At 45.0% G+C, this 17841-nt stretch overlaps 1 protein-coding gene across 1 annotated transcript in view; it reads right to left on the minus strand.

Moving 5' to 3' along the window:
* nckap5l (NCK-associated protein 5-like) overlaps window positions 1-17841 on the minus strand; it is a gene marked incomplete in the record, with an annotated part of 51663 nt that overhangs the window by 10920 nt on the left and 22902 nt on the right. Inside the window, 7 exon segments of the mRNA XM_037684639.1 lie at window positions 2011-2083; window positions 2281-2410; window positions 7428-10312; window positions 10561-10653; window positions 14438-14557; window positions 14650-14688; window positions 14762-14830. Coding sequence (XP_037540567.1) covers window positions 2011-2083; window positions 2281-2410; window positions 7428-10312; window positions 10561-10653; window positions 14438-14557; window positions 14650-14688; window positions 14762-14830 — 3409 coding nt within the window.

Here is a 17841-nt window from a genome sequence, read left to right on the forward strand (position 1 = left end):
TTCAAGAAAGAAAGTCTCAGGATGGGTTAACCTGTATTTCTGGATTCAAATCAATGAAATGACAGTTTTAGTCCCATATGGTCAGTTTTGACATCAGGTCAAGTTCACTACATGTGTAACTTCGCAAAAACTATGTCAGACTCCGTAGTTTTCTCCGCCCCCCTCTCCAACCTGTCCAGTGACGACATGTTTAGCAGTATGTCGGCTTTCAACCACTGGGCGTCCAGGTGGTGTTCTGAAAACAACGTAGGATTTGTAGACAACTGGAGTGCATTCTGGGGAAAACATGGTCTGATGCGGAGAGATGGAATCCATCCCACCTTAAGTGGAGCAACACTTCTCTCTAAAAACTTGATCCAGTTGGACATCCAGATTATTGACAATTAACGGTCCAGTCTAGAAACCAGTCCAGGAAGCAGAGTTGTAGTCCTCCACACCTCTCTGCTGCTCCTCCTCTGTTACCCACCCACACCCCATTGAAACAGTGTCAACTCGCCCACGGCTCAAATTAAATGAACCAAAAATCAGTTCTAATAATATAAACCATAAAAATCTGATTAAAATAAACAAACTTTACTAGAACAAAAGAATAAAATCATTAAATGTGGATTATTGAACATCAGATCTCTTTCCTCTAAATCCCTGTTAGTTAATGAACTGATCATCATATTGATTTATTCATAAAGTACTGGTATCTGTTCTGCAGCGGGTACAGAACAATTGACTACTTTATAAAGTACTGAAGGGGCCCGTTATCAAAGATTCTTCTAAACCAGAAATAAGTCCCGGTATATGTCTACTTAGATCAGAGGGGGCAACTCCTGGTCCTCAAGGGTCACTGCCCTGCTTTAGATGATTCTCTGCCCCAGTACACCTGATTTCAGTCAATGGGTGATTAGCAGGCTTCTGCAGAACACGAAGACATGATGCAGCCATTGAATCAGGAGTGTTGGAGCAGTTTGTGGAGGACAGTGGCCCTCCAGGACCAGGGCTGGACTCCAGTAAAGTGTATAACCTTCTTGTGCATTAGTAGTAAAGTTAATATTTTAAAATCTCAGTATCTTTTTATTCAATTACTATATTTTCCACCATATCCATCGCACCGCCCTATAAGTCACATCAGTTCAAATATGTCTAATAAAGTGGAAGAATCCATAAATATGTCACTTTGCCATATACGTCGCATCTAAAATGCATCACCACTGACAACCCAGAAATGTGGGCCGGTGTTGTGCCAAAAATTGATTGGCTGCCAAAATGGCGGCCACCGGAGCATGCACAGGAGGACTTTAATAAGAATTTAACAAGATTAACACTTAAAAACAATAATTTGTTTGCTCAACTTTATAGTAAAGGTGAGTCTCAGTCTAACTTTTCTTGAATAAATGCACTTTGACGGTCAAATGAGCTGCATTTCAAAAGCAGATTAGAAGGAGTAGGAACACGCAGAGGGAGGACTCGCTGTGCATTTCTTCGAAATTTAACAAGATAAGCGCCTAAAAACAATTATTTGCTCAACTTTATAGTAAATGTGTGTCTCAGTTGAACTTTTCTTAATAAATGCATGTCACTGGTAAATCAGCTTCATTTTGTTGGTGCAGTGAAATGAAGCTGATTTGACGATTGCTCCAGGCAGACGACGGTGGCTCTCTATGGCAAGCTGATTGTGTCATTAATAGCCAAGTATACCTATTACATGATACAACGGCATACCATAGTCCTCGACTGTCGTCTAGCAGCTGAAAATGGTATAGTTTAATATTTTCAGTCAGTATGAATGAAAACGGTCATATCTCAGCCAAACTTTGGTTTATAAAGATGGAAGAAATCCATAAATACGTTGCTTCGGCGTATAAGTCGCAGGACATGCAATTTATGCAAAAACTGTGACCTATAGGGCGAAAAATATGGCACTCTTATTATTTCCAGTGTGTGTGCTGAGGACTCGGATGATCTTCACTGAGCGTCCAAACCTTTGAGCTCCAAAGTTTCCAAGCAGATTTCTCTCACCTGCAAAGTGCTGAGCGTGAACTGAGTCTGCCAGGTTTTCATCTGACGTGATCGTACTGATTCTATCTGCAGCCTGCACGACAAAACAAGAAGGGAGCAAAACGAGACATGAACATGCAGAAAATCTTCCCTCAAATCAGACGCCAGGCTCAGACGTGAAAGAAGTAAACATTTCATTTTATGAAAGTTACTTTAGGCTTTTTTCATGTCACACTCCCTATTTTTACTTCATATCAGTCTTTGAAGAACTGACGAGGAGCTAAAAAATACCTTCTCCATATCTTCATGACTGGTGGTGTGACTGATGACGCTGCTCTGCTGAGAGAACATCGGCTTGGAGGTCTTACAGTCGAAGGAGAGCCGGCGCTGTGGCACGCTGATCATCTCCTTCCCATCCACCCTACATTGAACAAATACAAAGAGCAACTTTAATTCTGTACGGTTGAACAGGAAGACATGCACGAAGAAATGAGAGAAAAGATTATAAGGTTGAGTCGAGTTCTCAGGACAGATTCTTCTTTGTTGAAACGTTTTGTCTTTTATCCAAAAGACTTCTTCAGTCAGAAATGTTTCAACATGTCTCTGTGTGAGTGCAGCTACAGCGTGCGCTCTCAGGACAGCTGTTTTTTTTTAGCTACTTTTCCTTTTGGTTGCCATTTTATTTTAACTTGTTAAAATAAATAAATTTGTACACATCTTTTATGATTGTCTATTGTAGTCGCTGTTGTCATCGCGTCTTGTAAATGAGTCCCCGAGGCTCAGTGGGATTAACCTGTAGAACAAAAGGTTGAATGAAAAAACAAAGAAGCATCCGTCCAGAGGACCTGACTCATCCTTGTTGTATCTACGGTACCTGGATTATTGAGGAGCATCAGGAGAGAAAAGAGTGTTTTTTTTTTCTGGTTTGGATCTGAACAGGGAACGCAGGTAAACCTGAATGTTTTTGGAGCAAGACATTTGAGTGTGCAGGAGCTGCACTGTGAACAAGAGCAAAGCTTTATTTTACATTTTTCTTGTCCGATGCGGTGCAGAGTGACGGATCCTGGTGAGTGGAAGGAGCAATTTTATCCACCAGCAGGTGCAATGGTGGAGCCGGGGGTGGGGGGTGGGGGGGGTGGCCTCGGCCACCATAGATTAATCTTTGACCACCTCAGTCATTTGAGGAAACTGCATTTAAGCAACATTAAAACTAGAAAGCGTACTCAAATGATAGGAGTGTTCAGTTCACCTACACAGCGGCATCAGTCTTGGATTTTGACGTGGTGACAATTTTAGAAAAGAAACTTTCATGGAGAGACGGCGGGGGACAATCGTCACAGCCAGGACAAGTTGGTTTGATTTCACATAAACGAGCAAAAACAACCCAACACTGTCCGGTGGCATTAAAGTTAAACAGCTTCTAGGGGTAAATCAGTCGGACGATTTATCGGCACCGAGTTCCTTAATTTTGGGAGATCGGTCGATACTTAAATGAGAAACCGATTTTACAGATTTTTTTTAAATTTGAACAACAACTGTCTGAACTTCATTTATATTCCAGAGCAACTACCTCATGACCAGTTAAAACAAGTTTGTATTGTTTCTAGGATATTGTTCAAGCGTCTGTTTTTAAATAAAATAAGATTATAGAATTGAAGGTGCATTGTGACCTGATAACTCCTGACAGTGACGCTTATAAAATAAAATGGCATCGGCCAAAATCAGAATGGGCAGGTCAGACTTTTTAGAAATCTGTGATCGGACAGAAACTGCAATCGGTGCAGCCCTAATAGCTTCTATAACGTTAATAAAATTACTAACTCGACATTTGACAGGTTAAAATCTGATGTAGTCGTAGCTGAGGCTCTTCTGCAACACACACTCTAATAATTAATTTAAAAATGTGTATCTTTAGAAGTTAACACAAATAATTCCAAAAGGCTAACCTAGCTAGCTTCTTTATGCAGAATACACTTGAACAAATGTAATGTTTTATTTTTGTTGAGGAAATATTTTGTAATTTGGACAGAGGTGGTTTTAATGTCTCAACATTAAAATAATTGTATTTGTGTATTTCCATGCCCATAAACGTGCACTCCACACTGATCGTTAACCCCAGAGGAAGCAGCTTGTGCTGTTTGGGAACATATGAAATGCTTTCATATGTAAAACTGTGATACTTCACTTTATGATCAATTTAAAGTGTGAATAAAGAGCAGATCCTTTAGGCCTCCATACCGTTCTCTTTAAACGGTTTCTGATCAATGTTTGCACTAATTTTATAAAGAAAACAAGACAAACATTTGTTTTCTTAGACTGTGAGGTAACTCGGAGTGAACACGAGATTCTGCTGGTCAGCACAACATGCACTAATGTTGCCAGTTATTTATAAAGGCAGTCTGAAAGTAGCTTTTGTTTGCACGAGGAAGCAGATCGAACTGCACTTCTCAGAATGTTAAACTGGGCCTGCCCACCTTATTCTTGGCCCCATGCAGCTTTGTGTGAATTGTGGGCGCGACTTCCAGCACGGACCAGAACCGGGGTTTGTTTATGTGCTAACAGTACGAGCTAATGTAGTTTCTGTTGGATAAATAAAAATCCTATTATTATCTACTTACTCAAAATAAGCCAGAGTGAGGACACAAGAACATTTTTAACCAGTTTTACTTTCAAGGACTCAATCAGAACAGACTACAGATTTACAATGCATGGATCTTGTCACTGAATGAGCATCGAACAGTTCGCTGCAGACTTATCCAGCAGCAGAGTCCAGCAGGCGATCCTTCATAGCCAGCTGCAGTCAGAAGCATTGACAGGATCCAAGACTGTCAGCTAGTCCAGTGGTTCCCAACCCTGGTCCTTGAGGAACACCATCCTGCATGCTTTAGTTGTTTCTCTGCTCCAGCACACCTGATTCAGTGGTTTAATTACTTCCTTAAGTTCAGCAGAAGCCTGTTGATTCAAATCAGGTGTGTTGGAGAAGAGAAACAACTAAAATATGCAGGATGGTGTTCCTCAGGGACCACGGTTGGGAACCACTGGGCTAGTCAACCTCCAGCAGGAGATAAGAGAATGTTTTGGACATGTTCTCATGGGGTCAACACCAGTGAGGCACTGCGAGTCGGCGAGCTGGCTTTCAAGCTGAGACAAGAGAATGTTTTGTGCACACATTACAGAAAGATCTTCTCAGCCATAATTCAATTCAATTCAATTCAATTTATTTATTTAGCTCCAAATCACAACAAAGTTGTCTCAGGGCACTTTACAGAAATATTCACATACATAAAAGCCAATTAGTAAAGTTCTCTATCTAAGGAGAATAATAAAAAGATTCATAACATCTTAAACATCTGGGAACACCGACTGTCAAGAGCTCCAATGGGACAATAAAAGTAGGAGAGATCACATCTGTTCAGTTTTAGCTTCTCTCCAATGGCTCCCATTTCTAACCTACAAAGCTCTTAACAACCTAGCTCCATCTTATATTACAGATCTTATTGTTCCATATTTTCCTAACAGACCACTTCGCTCTCAGACTGCAGGTTTACTTGTGGTTCCTACAGTTTCAAAAACAGAATGGGAGGCAGATCTTTCAGTTATCAGGCTCCTCTCTTGTGGAACCAACTTCCAATCCTGTCCGTGAGGCTGACACATTGTCCAGTTTTAAAACTTGGCTTAAGACTTTCTTTTTGATAAATCCTATAGTTAGGGTCGGCTTGGGTTTCCTGAGCTGTCCCTTAGTTATGCTGCTATAGGCTTAGACTGCTGGAGGACAAACTGACCACACTTTTCACTCTGCTGCTGTTTTTACTTACTCTGCTCAACCTGTTTTGTATTTGTAATTATTTTTTCTATCCTTAACATGTGTTCTTTTGTCTTTCAGGTACACCTGGACCTGGACTTATACCTGGACCTGGACCTATGCCTGGACCTACATCTGGACCTGCCATTCTGTGTTCGTCTGTCTCTCCTTCCTGTCCTCTCAACCAGCCGGTCAAAGCAGATGGCCGCTTGTCCTGAGCCTGCTGGAGGTTTCTTCATGTTAAATGGAGTTTTTCTTTCCACTGTCTCCACTGTGCTTGCTCAGGATGGGAGACTGCAACGAAGACAAGATTCATCTTGTCTGCTGGATTCCTTAGATAGAGAACTTTACTAATTGGCTTTTATGTGAATGCTCCTGTAAAGTGCCCTGAGACAACTTTGTTGAGATTTGGAGCTTTATAAATGAACTGAATTGAACCGAATTAAAATCATACCACTGCCTACTGCAGATGAGGGATGAAGGACGCCCTGAAGAAGTTCCTGCAGATTACATCTACCAGCATATTTAGCTACTTCATTGACTCGGCTGCTTCTGACGGTGATGCAATGAACAACCTGAAAAGCTCTGAGGTGTATTAGTATCTCCACAGTAATAAGGTCGGTGGTGTTTTTTTTAAAGAGGTGGGTCACAATCTTATACCTTAAAGCAGACATAGAGCCCAGACAAAGCTTTAAAGTCCAGCATCACAGAGCCTGGGTGTTAGTTACAACGTCAGGTGTAATACAAACAGCAGGGTGTTCATGCATTGTAGGACAAGGCAGCTCTTGCAGCCATGCTGCTGCCATACTGCGGAAGGTAAATGATGATTATTCTCATCGTTTTAGTAATTGCAGTTTGTAATGGTAGTGTACAACTATTGTTTGTAAACGTGAACTTCATTTTCCATTCAGGCTGAAAACGCGGACTGGGAACGACAGGGACATCGTGCACTGATGTGCAGAGGAAGTGGAATGCAGGCACAACAAAGAATGTTGAGCTGATGAGGGTGAAGCATAAAAATTTTAAAGGTCATAAAGCCGACCACATTCATGAAGGCTCAACAGCATCGACGTCAGATCCCACAAGTGTGCAGCAGAAGCCACCCCTGAGCTTTTCAAAGATCATAAAGAATCTACAAGTTAAAAGTTCTCAGTGATGGCCCCACCATTTCAGCTGCAGAACGACAGTCTCCTTGCCCGGTGCTACAGAGTAGATGCTAAGCCCATCTCAGACTGAGAAGTTGTGCAAGGAGACCCAGGTACAAAGTTTATCACAACTATGGAACGATGCAAGGAAGCTGCGACTGAGTGTTCAAACTCTGTTGTTGTAGCCACTGGTTTAGTTTGGTCTGGTTGTTCTGCAGCCGTGAACACAACAGGTACCTGAACTCAGCACGGCTATTATAGTAAACTTTATGGTTGTTAAATAAATGTAAACTAAACAGAAACAGCATTTTATCTGCTAAACTGAATGCAAATTACTTTCAAATAAACCGCAGTCCGTGCTCCGTACTGGTTAACCAATGCTTACTGCTACTTCCTGTCTGACAGGAAGTTGTACCAGAATCATTTCTACAGTAGAGCCCCAAGAATAAGGTGGTCTTTTAAAGCATAACTCGTCAGCCATGACTTCTCACCTGTTAAGCAGCTGCTGCATGAAGTTGTCAGAGCGTGTTCCTCTGTACATGACAGCTAGCTGTCCCTGAGCTTGGTCTATCACCACCTCACAGGAGTGGCCCCTGCCTGACCGCTCCACGTAGGCCCTCTCCTCCTCCAGGGCTCTCCTCAGACCCTCAGCCTTCTCCATCAGTGATGAGATATTCAGACCTTCCACACCTTCTTTACACCTGGTGGCCATTTTCACAGAGTCCCTGCCAACTGAAGGGATGTTTATCTTCCACTCCTTCTTCTCGTCCTTTCCTTTGCCAGCCTCAGTCTTGCGGCTCAAAGCGGGCAGTTTACTCTTCTTCAGGCCAAACCAGCTGGCGATTCCATTCGAGGCTTTCTGCTTTACCTCGCTCCCCTGCCCTCCTTTGTCCTGCTCTTGAAGCTTTAGTACATTCTCCTCTATGCCTTTCATCACTTTCTGTTCAATAGCAGATTGTGGACTAGGAGCTGGCTGGAATGACTTCTCTCCTTCAGAAATTGGTGGTCTTGGAGGAGGGGGTGGGAGGCTGTCTCCATACATTGGATTCTTTTTCCCCTTCCCACTGATCTTGGTCCTCTCTTCTGACTTGGACGAGTACCGAGGGCCCTCTGAAGGCTTCCCACCTCTGTGGACAGAGGGGAAGGGTTTAGAAGGTGACTTTGGGGGGATTTTATGGGGACTGTTACTACTCTGAGGACTAGCACTGGTTTTAACATTGTAAGCCAGATTTAGAGAGCCAGGACACTTAATGTTGCTGCGCAGTACCTGTGGAGCATCTGTGCTGGGGGATGGCAAACCTATTTTACTCTTAGAAGCCTCTGGCTTGGCCACAAATGGTTCTTGTTTACCTGTAGCTGGACTAGAAGACGGGGGTTTTACCGTCTGTTCATACAGCTGAGAGGACCCCGGGTATTTCAAACCTACGCTGCTAATTTTGGGTTTACCATCCAAAGAGTCTGTGAATTTTGAATGTCTCTGCTCCTCTTTATGCATCTCTGCTGTCTTGCTCTTCTCCTCTCCATGTGTAGACTCATTCACTGGATTGACAGGCCTGAGGCCCACTTGTAAATCCTCAGAGCTCCTCAGCTTGCCCAGGGCTGCCAGTCTGTCTTTGAATGCATGGTGACTGGAGTCCCCTTGAGGTCTCCCAGCCCCAGCAGCAGGCCTCTTGGGGATGGATGACAGGTCATTCCTCCGAACTGGTGGTGGAGGATGGGAGACCTCACAGCTCGATGCGCTGACCTCCCTTATGTCAGTCTCTGGCTTGTCTCTGGCTTTTGCGCAGTTTGCTTTGCTCTGAGTTTTGCTCAGGGCTGCTGAGTTAGGCAGACTGTGATGATTTACCCACACTGGGCTATCAGAATCCTCATCATCATCATCTGATGTAGATTCTGAAGTTGATGAGGATGACTGCTTTTGCTGAGGAGAAGGACTGAGAACACTCTCTGGTAAAGATTTAACAAGCTTTCTTTCGCCACCGTTTCCCTTTGTTTGAGCTGGAACAGTGCTTCTTTTCTCAAGGCCCTGAGATCGCTCCTCTTCCCTAGAGCTAGACATATCCAGGACATTTTCATAATGAGGGACCTTTTCAGAAACTCTGGACGAGCAAAAAGATGCAGCAGATGGAGGCCCCAACTTTGAGCCAACACAGGGTTTTGGTGCAGAGAAGCAGCTGTAGCTTATTTCTTTAACAGGAAGTGTGCAGGTGTCTTCAGGCTGTGGAGGGGAGGTTGGTGCCGAGTGTGTGGCAGGGTAGGACTCAGATCTGGAGGGTGGGGGAGGGGGCTGCCTGCACCTCTCTGTAGTGGTGGCTCTGCGTGTGGGAACAGGAGAGTGGTACACTTCATAATTGTTAGTGCGACAAGGTATCCTTGAGTTGCGTGTGAGCTGGGGGCTCAGACGTACAGCTGAGGTTGAAGCCTGGGGCTTTTCTCCCATCGTGGGAATCTTCAGGAACTTAAGCAGTTTGGATGGAGAGTTGATGGCAGCAGCTTTGACATCACTGAGGCAAGACGGGCTGGGGCTGACAGATGCACTGGCTCGTACAGAGGAATCCTCCAGGTCTATGGTGTCTTTATCAGGAATGACAGGGGGGTCACTGAGTGTGGGGCTTGAAGAGTGTGTCAAGCCATTATTAACAACATCACTTGTACTGGTGTCACACTGGGAGGTCTGTGAACTTTCGTTGATGGAACTGGGCAGATCGTAGGAGGCACAAAAACTGGTGAGCTCCTCAGAGACACCAGCTTTTAGAGAACTCTCATACTGCTCCACCCCCACACCTTCCAGGCTCTGGTGGATGGTCTTTGTGACAGCTGAGTGGATGGAGCCACTTGCAGGTTGCTGGTTGGCTTCATGAACATTGCACTGTGCGGTTGCAGCAGACTCTTCTGCTCTGGTCTTACTGTGATCTTCATTCATGGCAGCTGCAGGACCAAGGCTCTGATTGGTGGTGTCGGCCTTCAAAAGACTACAGATATGGTTGCATGGCTTTGGAGGACTTCCTGGGCTCTTTTTGCAGTGTAAACAACACACGTTCCCTGACTCACACTTTGCTGCTCCATCACCATTGACCTGCTGGTGTGTGCCAGTATCAGAGCAGGAGCAGTGACAGTGTGCGTGCTGGGATTTGCACTGGAGTGGGACGGGGTCTGCAGTGGCCAACACAGCCTCTGTTGACATTAGCACCTGGCTGTAGTCGCAGAACGACAAGCTTGTAGTGGACGGGTGAAACTTCAGGGGGTCTGTCTCCTCCATTTTGCGCAGGACTTCCAGAATGTGAGCTTTCTTCTTGAAGAAGGGTGATAGGGCCTCCATTGTGGCGGCAGGGCCACGGGGCCCTGGGGAAGCATGTTGTGTGTTGTAACCATTTCCCTTTAGAAAGAAAGAGATAATCATCAGCACACTGCCCAATGTAGACCCTCAAAAAAATGAACAATCAAGACCATTAAGACCTTTAAGTGCATGCATACAGGAAATGAGTATAAATAAGAATAGCAGCAAAACAGAACAAAGGTCAGAGCAGCTCTAATGTCACACACGAGGCGAGGACTGTGGTCTCATTCAGAGCCTCTGATAAAATCTCTGTTTCAATCTTTGCCACTGTGCCCTGTGAAAATCACCTTGGCTTGTGCGTCAGTCGGTGCCGGCTCCACCTGTTTGGCAGATTCATTGTGCTGCTGTGCATTCAAGTCTGGGAGGGGTCCCGCATGAACCTGAAACAGGAAATTCATTAGAATGACTATAAGGCAGACAGAGATCAAGCAGTCGGCCTGACCCAAAATAACTGGTGTTTTCTGAATCTGGCTCTTCCGTGTCAGCCTTGAATTGGCCAACTATCTCAAACTCTCCTGGATGTTATGTGAACAAGAAGCTCTGCTCCCCCTCTCTCCTACCCGCTCCCTTCCCGAGGACATCTGTGGACCTGTGTCAGAGTTGAGCCGGTTGATAGACACAGCTCCATCTCTTATCAGAACTATGGGGACTATCTGGCAGTGTCCACGGACAAACTCACCACCTGCGTTGGCCTTTCTCATGCATATATGTTTTATGATGTCATCAGTATGTTACTGTTTCTGTGTTGAGGATTATTTTTGCAACTTTCACAATGTGTCCCGTCTAGGTCAGTGTGAGATATGATTTTTTTATACCTCCCCTTCCCCACATTTTTCTCTTTTCTTATCTAACAAAAATGGCAGCGCCTCCCACAATGATGCGGCCTCATACACTCCATCTTCCCATGTCTGTTGTTTATGTTTTACTTGGACGGGCTGTACTCCTCGGCTGGGCACAGCCCGAAGAGGAGATGTGGGTCCCCCTTCCCATGGGCTCACCAACTGTAGGAGGGGCCAAAGGGGTCGGGTGCAATGTGGAATGGGTGGTGGCCGAGGGTGGGGACCCTGGCGGTCTGATCCTCGGCTACAGAAGATGGCTATTGGGACGTGGAATGTCACCTCACTGGTAGGGAAGGACCCTGAGCTGGTGTGTGAGGTTGAGAGGTTCTGGCTAGAAATGGTCGGACTCACCTCTACGCATAGCTCTGGCTCTGGAACCAGTTTACTTGAGAGGGGTTGGACACTCTTTCACTCTGGAGTTGCCCCTGGTGAGGGGCGCCGAGCAGGAGTGGGCATACTTATTGCCCCCCATCTTGGTGCCTGTGTGTTGGGGTTCACCCCGATGAAAGAGAGGGTGGCCTCCCTCCGCCTACGTGTGGGGGGACAGGTTCTGACTGTCGTTTGTGCTTATGCACCAAACGGCAGTTCAGATTATCCACACTTTTTGGAGTCCTTGGAGGGGGTACTGGAAAGTACACCTCCTGGGGACTCCCTTGTTCTGCTGGGGGACTTCAATGCTCACGTGGGCAATGACAGTGAGACCTGGAGGGGTGTGGTTGGGAGGAACGCCCCCCCCTGATCTGAACCCGTGTGGTGTTCTGTTGTTGGACTTCTGTGCTCGTCATGGATTGTCAATAGCGAACACCATGTTCAAGCATAAGAGTGTCCATATATGCTCTTGGCACCAGGACACCCTAGGCCGCAGTTCGATGATCGACTTTGTCATCGTCTCATCTGATCTGCGGTCACATGTCTTGAACACTCGGGTGAAGAGAGGGGCGGAGCTGTCCACTGATCACTACCTGGTGGTGAGTTGGCTCCGATGGTGGGGGAGGATGCCGATCAGACCTGGCAGACCCAAACGTGTTGTGAGGGTTTGCTGGGAACGTCTGGCAGTCTCCTGTGAGACGGAGTTTAACTCCCACCTCCGAGAGAACTTCGAACATGTTCCGGGGGAGGTAGGGGACATTTGAGTCTGAGTGGGCCATGTTCCGTTTCTCTATTGTTGAGGTGGCTTACCAGAGCAGTGGCCACAAGGTTATCGGTGCCTGTTGTGGCGGCAACCCTCGAACCTGGTGGTGGACACCGTCGGTGAGGGATGCTGTCAGGCTGAAGAAGGAGTCCTATTGGGCCTTTTTGGCCTGTGGGACCCCAGAAGCAGCTGTTGAGTACCAGCAGTCCAAGCGACATAAGGCTCGGGTGATCGCTGAGGCAAAAACTCGGGCATGGGAGGAGTTTGGAGAGGGCATGGAGAATGACTTCCGCACGGCTTTGAGGCGATTCTGGTCCACCATCCGGCATCTCGGGGAGGAAGCGGTACGCCACCAATACTGTTTATAGTGGGGGTGGTGCGCTGCTGACCTCAACTTGGGATGTTGTGGGTCGGCGGGCAGAATACTTTGAAGACCTCCTCAATCCCACCGGCACGTCTTCCACTGAGGAAGCGGAGCCTAGGGACTCTGGGTCAGGCCCTCCAATCTCTGGTGCTGAGGTCACCGAGGTGGTTAAAAAGCTCCTCGGTGGCAGGGACCCAGGGGTGGATGAGATTCGCCCGGAGTTCCTTAAGGTTCTGGATGTTGTAGGGTTGTGTTGGCTTACACGACTCTGCAATATTGCATGGACATCGGGGGAAGTTCCCCTGGATTGGCAGACCGGGGTGGTGGTCCCCCTATTCAAAAAGGGGGACCATAGAGTGTGTTCCAACTACAGGGGGATCACGCACTTAAGCCTCCATGGTAAGGTCTATTTGGGGGTTCTGGAGAGGAGGGTCCGTCAGATAGTTGAACCTCGGATTCAGGAGGAGCAGTGCGGTTTTTGTTCTGGTCGTGGAACACTGGACCAGCTCTACACTCTCAGCAGGGTCCTGGAGGGTGCGTGCAAGTTTTCCCAACATGTGCTTTGTGGCCTTGGAGAAGGCGTTCGACTGCGTCCCTCGGGGAACCTTGTTGGGGGTACTCTGGGAGTATGGGGTACCGGGCCCTTTGATACGGGCTGTTAGGTCCCTGTATGACCAGTGTCAGAGCCTGGTCAGCATTGCCGGCAGTAAGTCGGGCTTGTTCCCGGTGAGAGTTGGACTCCGCCAAGGTTGCCCTTTGTCATCGATTCTGTTCATAACTTGCGGTTTCTGATTGCTAACGTGAGCTAGCATTGGTTGCTCTGTGGGCTCCTGGCTAATTAATGGAGATTAAAGTAATGTTGGCTAGTCAATGGTAGTTAACTCTACCCATCACTTCCTCATCCCCTCTGTTTCCTTCACCAACATGTCCATTCAGATCTGCTCTGATCACCACTCTTTCCTCCATGGGAATACTCTCTATCACTTCATCCAGATCCTTCCTAAATTTCTCTTTATCCTCTATGTTACATCCAACCTGTGGAGCATAACCATTGACAACATTTAGCATCAGACCTTCTACTTCTACCTTCAGACACATCACCCTATCTGACACTCTTTTCACCTCTATTACATCCTGTGCCAACTCCTCCTTCAGGACCACCCCTACTCCAGTTCTCTTTCTATCCACACCATGGTAAAACAGTTTGAACCCTGCTCCAATGGTGCGAGCCTTGCTGCCCTCATTTTATACTTATATTTATGATCTAGATCAGTTCCATTGGTGCGGCGCCCTTCCTATTTTATTTTTGTCGACCGGGAGGGACGGAGACGAGACGGAGTCACGTTTGTTTTGCCCGCCCATTGCTGCCAGTTTTCATCAATTGGGGGTGGGGGGTGGATGTGGAGTGATACATCAGTAGCATTTTTGCTGGCGGGTTTGTATTGCGCACCATACTACTGATGTAGTGCGGGGCGCAATATAAACCGTCAACGGGGGGCGGGTTTTGGTAGGTGGGGCGCTCAGTTCTGTTGATGTGGCGGGGCGTCCCGCTTGTATAATGGTAGAGTAAACAGCAAAAAAAAGTGATGAATATAAATGTTTTAAATTTAACCTCAAATACTAAGGATTAACACTAGACTGAAATTTGGTCTATTACTTGGATTGCAAAGATAAAATACAACTCCGACTTTTTTTAACTTTTAAGTAGAATTTATTTTTTATTATAACAAAGTACCTTTAAATTGCTTTAATACAGCTTTAACTTGAATAAAGATGGAGACCACATCCTCATTGTAGTGTCATGTAGGAGTCATCACAGACTGAGTTACCTGATAGGGAGCGGTGGGCTGGCTGGGCAACTTCTGCTGAAAAAGCTCACAAAGAGTTCGGTTCTGTCGCTCCAGGTCAAACACCAACATCTTCAGCTTGATACACTCCTCTCTCAGATCCTGCACATCACCACAAAACAAAAAAGGAACAACTTAAAGATGTTTCCAGTAAAAATGTACAGCACAAACAACACAGTGAAGCTTGATGGTACCTTCTGATTAAGCAGAGCTTGCACCACGTGGTTAGCCACCTGATGACAAAAGAGAACAAGCTAATTTTTATTCACTGAGCAGATTCTCATATCATTTTGGACACGAACTCACCTCATCTAAGCATCTTTCGTAAGCTTCTCTTTGGCTCTCGTTGGCCAACACCAGAGCAGAGTTCTCTGCCTGCAAAACACACACGCACGCACGCACACACACAAAGAAGCTGATTCAGTCATATACCCAGGAGTTAAACATTTAACAGTCAACATTGTCCATTGTTGTCATCATTCTTTGTTAAACCAGGTCTCTCTTGTAAATGAGTCCTCGAGGCTCAATGGGACTAACCTGTTTAAATAAAGGTTGAATGAATGAATTTATCAGGCATAAACCCTGTGACACAGTCTTCCATTTAACGTGGGACTACAGAAACGAAGAAGCAGTATGCCGATCTCCCCCATCATTGAGGAATTTGAATAGTGAATGTTTGTAGATTTTAGGATGAGTGTTTTTCTGGATTGGAACTGAACTGTGAATGTAAGTAAACCTTAATGTTTTGGTGCAAGATATTTAAATGGGTTGAAGTTACAGTGTGTAGAAGAACAGAGGGTTTTTTTTGGGCTTGTTTGACATTGTGCAGAGTGACAGACCCTGCTGAGTGCAGGGAGTAATTGTATCCACAACCAGGTGCAATGGCAGAGGGGTGGCCAGTGGTGGCCTTGGCAACCACAGATTCATCATTGGCCACCCCAGTCATTTGAGGAAACTATATTTTTGGAAAAAAATAAAATCTAGAAAGCCAATATACACACACACACACCCCACACACATCACAATCAGAGAGGAAATGGAGGTTCAGATGTAGTTTACAGATTTGCTGGGTGGGTCATCCAGTGACGTAGCTCTGCTGGCCAGTCAACAGCTGCTGCCTGCTTACATCAAAATGGTCACCTGAGAGCAGTTCGCTTAGAACCACTAAACAAGGTGGTCCCATAAACCAGGCTGAGTGGGGGTTGGGACCAGCAGTGGGCAGGTCCTTAACTGGTACGTTTTGGTGTGGAAGCGATGAGTTGAGACAGTGGAAAAGCACCATTAGATATAACTCTAATGACTGCTTTCTGAGAGTTTCATTAAAATTCTTCCAGTGGTTCATTAAATATTTAGCATTTAAAAACAGATACAAGCACACAAACACAATCAAAGACCTTATCGCCTGCCTTTCGCCGTTCAGCGGTGGGTGACAATTAAAAAAATACAACACCAACAGACGGCATGAACATTTGCCACACTCCTCTAAACGTATTCACTGGAAGGAGCACAAACCAAGGAGCAGAATAAGGAGACGCAACGGTGTCTGCAAGTCTGAGTCTGTCACCGGACAGATGTGCAAACCATTCAGTGGCCTTTACTATGTAACATGCACGCACAATGCTGCCTTCTGCACCTTAAAGTGGTCTTCCTAAGTGTGCTTCACTGAACACAGGGCAGTGGGGATTGGGGGTGCAGAGCGTGCTGCATCATCCCCTGGTGGATGACAGAGGAAATACATGTCTAAACGCAATTATAAATGTAAAAAAAACGGTTTTGTTTGCGTTTCAATGATATCTTGAGATAACCAAGTTTAGTAAATCTGTTGCAAGACCATTAACAGTTTTTTTCTATTTAGAAAAGTTTTAGGTGAAAGAGACGTTCTTTTCCTCAAAGGCACTCGCTTGTAATTTTCCAAAAACCATTTTTCACTTTACGATGGCCAACTAACAGGACATTTTTTATAATGTCCTGTGCTGTGAGTTTGCTCACATGGATCTATAGATTGGAGGAAGAGAGAAGGGAGTCTTTTTTCCCCCGTGTTTTTATTTTTATATGTTTTTTATATATGTATAGTTAAGCCTGTCGTGATAAACAATAAATCAATTAATCGCATGATAAATGAAAATTATTGACCTCATTTTCATTTATCAGCTTTATCGTTTCTTCGTGTCTCTTTCTACTGAAGACACTGGATGAGAAAAGGCTCAACTCCGGTTCTTCACTGACCCCTTCCTTTCTCTTTTCTCTTTAAAATCTGTTTTAACGTCCAAAATCGCGTTTTTGGATCATTAAAAGCAGCTAAGCTGAGAGGCTAAGCTACAATCTAAGCTAACAGGCTAACCTCTTGTCAAAGCTCCAAAATTCACAGTTGAAACTCGTGCCTTCGTCTAAAAAGTTGTTTTTCTCTGCAAAAAAAGCTGAGAACTTGTTTATTGATTTTTTTATTAAAAGCTTTGTGTGAGAAATGCTATGCTAAAGAGCTCAAACCACACCGAGCGTCCGCCATTTTGAGAACCAAAAAAAAGGAGAGACAGCCCATGTCACGTCAAAGGGCCTCCCTCCAATTTTTCTTAAAGTCACGATGCTCGCTCCCTCACTATCCACCCTTCTGTTCAAATAGTCTTATACTGCCATCCAGCGGTAAAAAAAGGTACTACACACAAAACAAATTAACCAACATTTCTTCTTAAATTTGACAATAATTATTAATTATTAATTAATAATTGTTAAATTTCAAACAATATCATTTATCGCAATAATTTCTGAGACAATTAATTGGCCAGCAAAATTTGTTATCGACAGGTCTATGTATAGTAAATAGCTGGCTCAGATCTATTTTTTGTTTGTTTGTTAACATCATTATGATTACTGCTCAAATTTAAGTAATATTATTACACATGATGGCTGCCAATTGTTAAAGTCTCCAACCCACTACTTTGATCCTGATAATTATTTATTGTTGTGTGCGTTGTGATGATTCTCTCAGCTAGGGTGAATAAACATGTTCACAAGGACTGGCAGTAGTTTCCATGCCAGGAAGGGTTGCCAGATAAGAAACTATGAGCTTTGACACTGTAATTTAAAATGGTTGTATTTCAACCCAAACTGTCATGTGTGCTGAGTGAGGGTGCTGCAAGATGAGGGACGTGTTGTGTTTGGTGAACATGTGTACAGAACAGGAGGAGTAATAAAACATTTTTGTGTTCATTTGGCAACCTTGAGCTCAGCTGCATACAGCGTGCATGCAGTGACTGCATGTCACAGTTCCATCCAAACTGGTGAATACAAGAACATTCCTTTGGACCTAGGATGTTGCTGGTTTGTTCCTATATGCTGAGAAAGTGTGAGTAGCACAAAAAGCACTCTGCTCTCAACCATTTATTGTA

Source organism: Nematolebias whitei, chromosome 11 (assembly GCF_014905685.2).
Source record: "Nematolebias whitei isolate Nwh7 chromosome 11, NemWhi1, whole genome shotgun sequence".
Classification (NCBI taxonomy): Eukaryota; Metazoa; Chordata; class Actinopteri; order Cyprinodontiformes; family Rivulidae; genus Nematolebias; species Nematolebias whitei.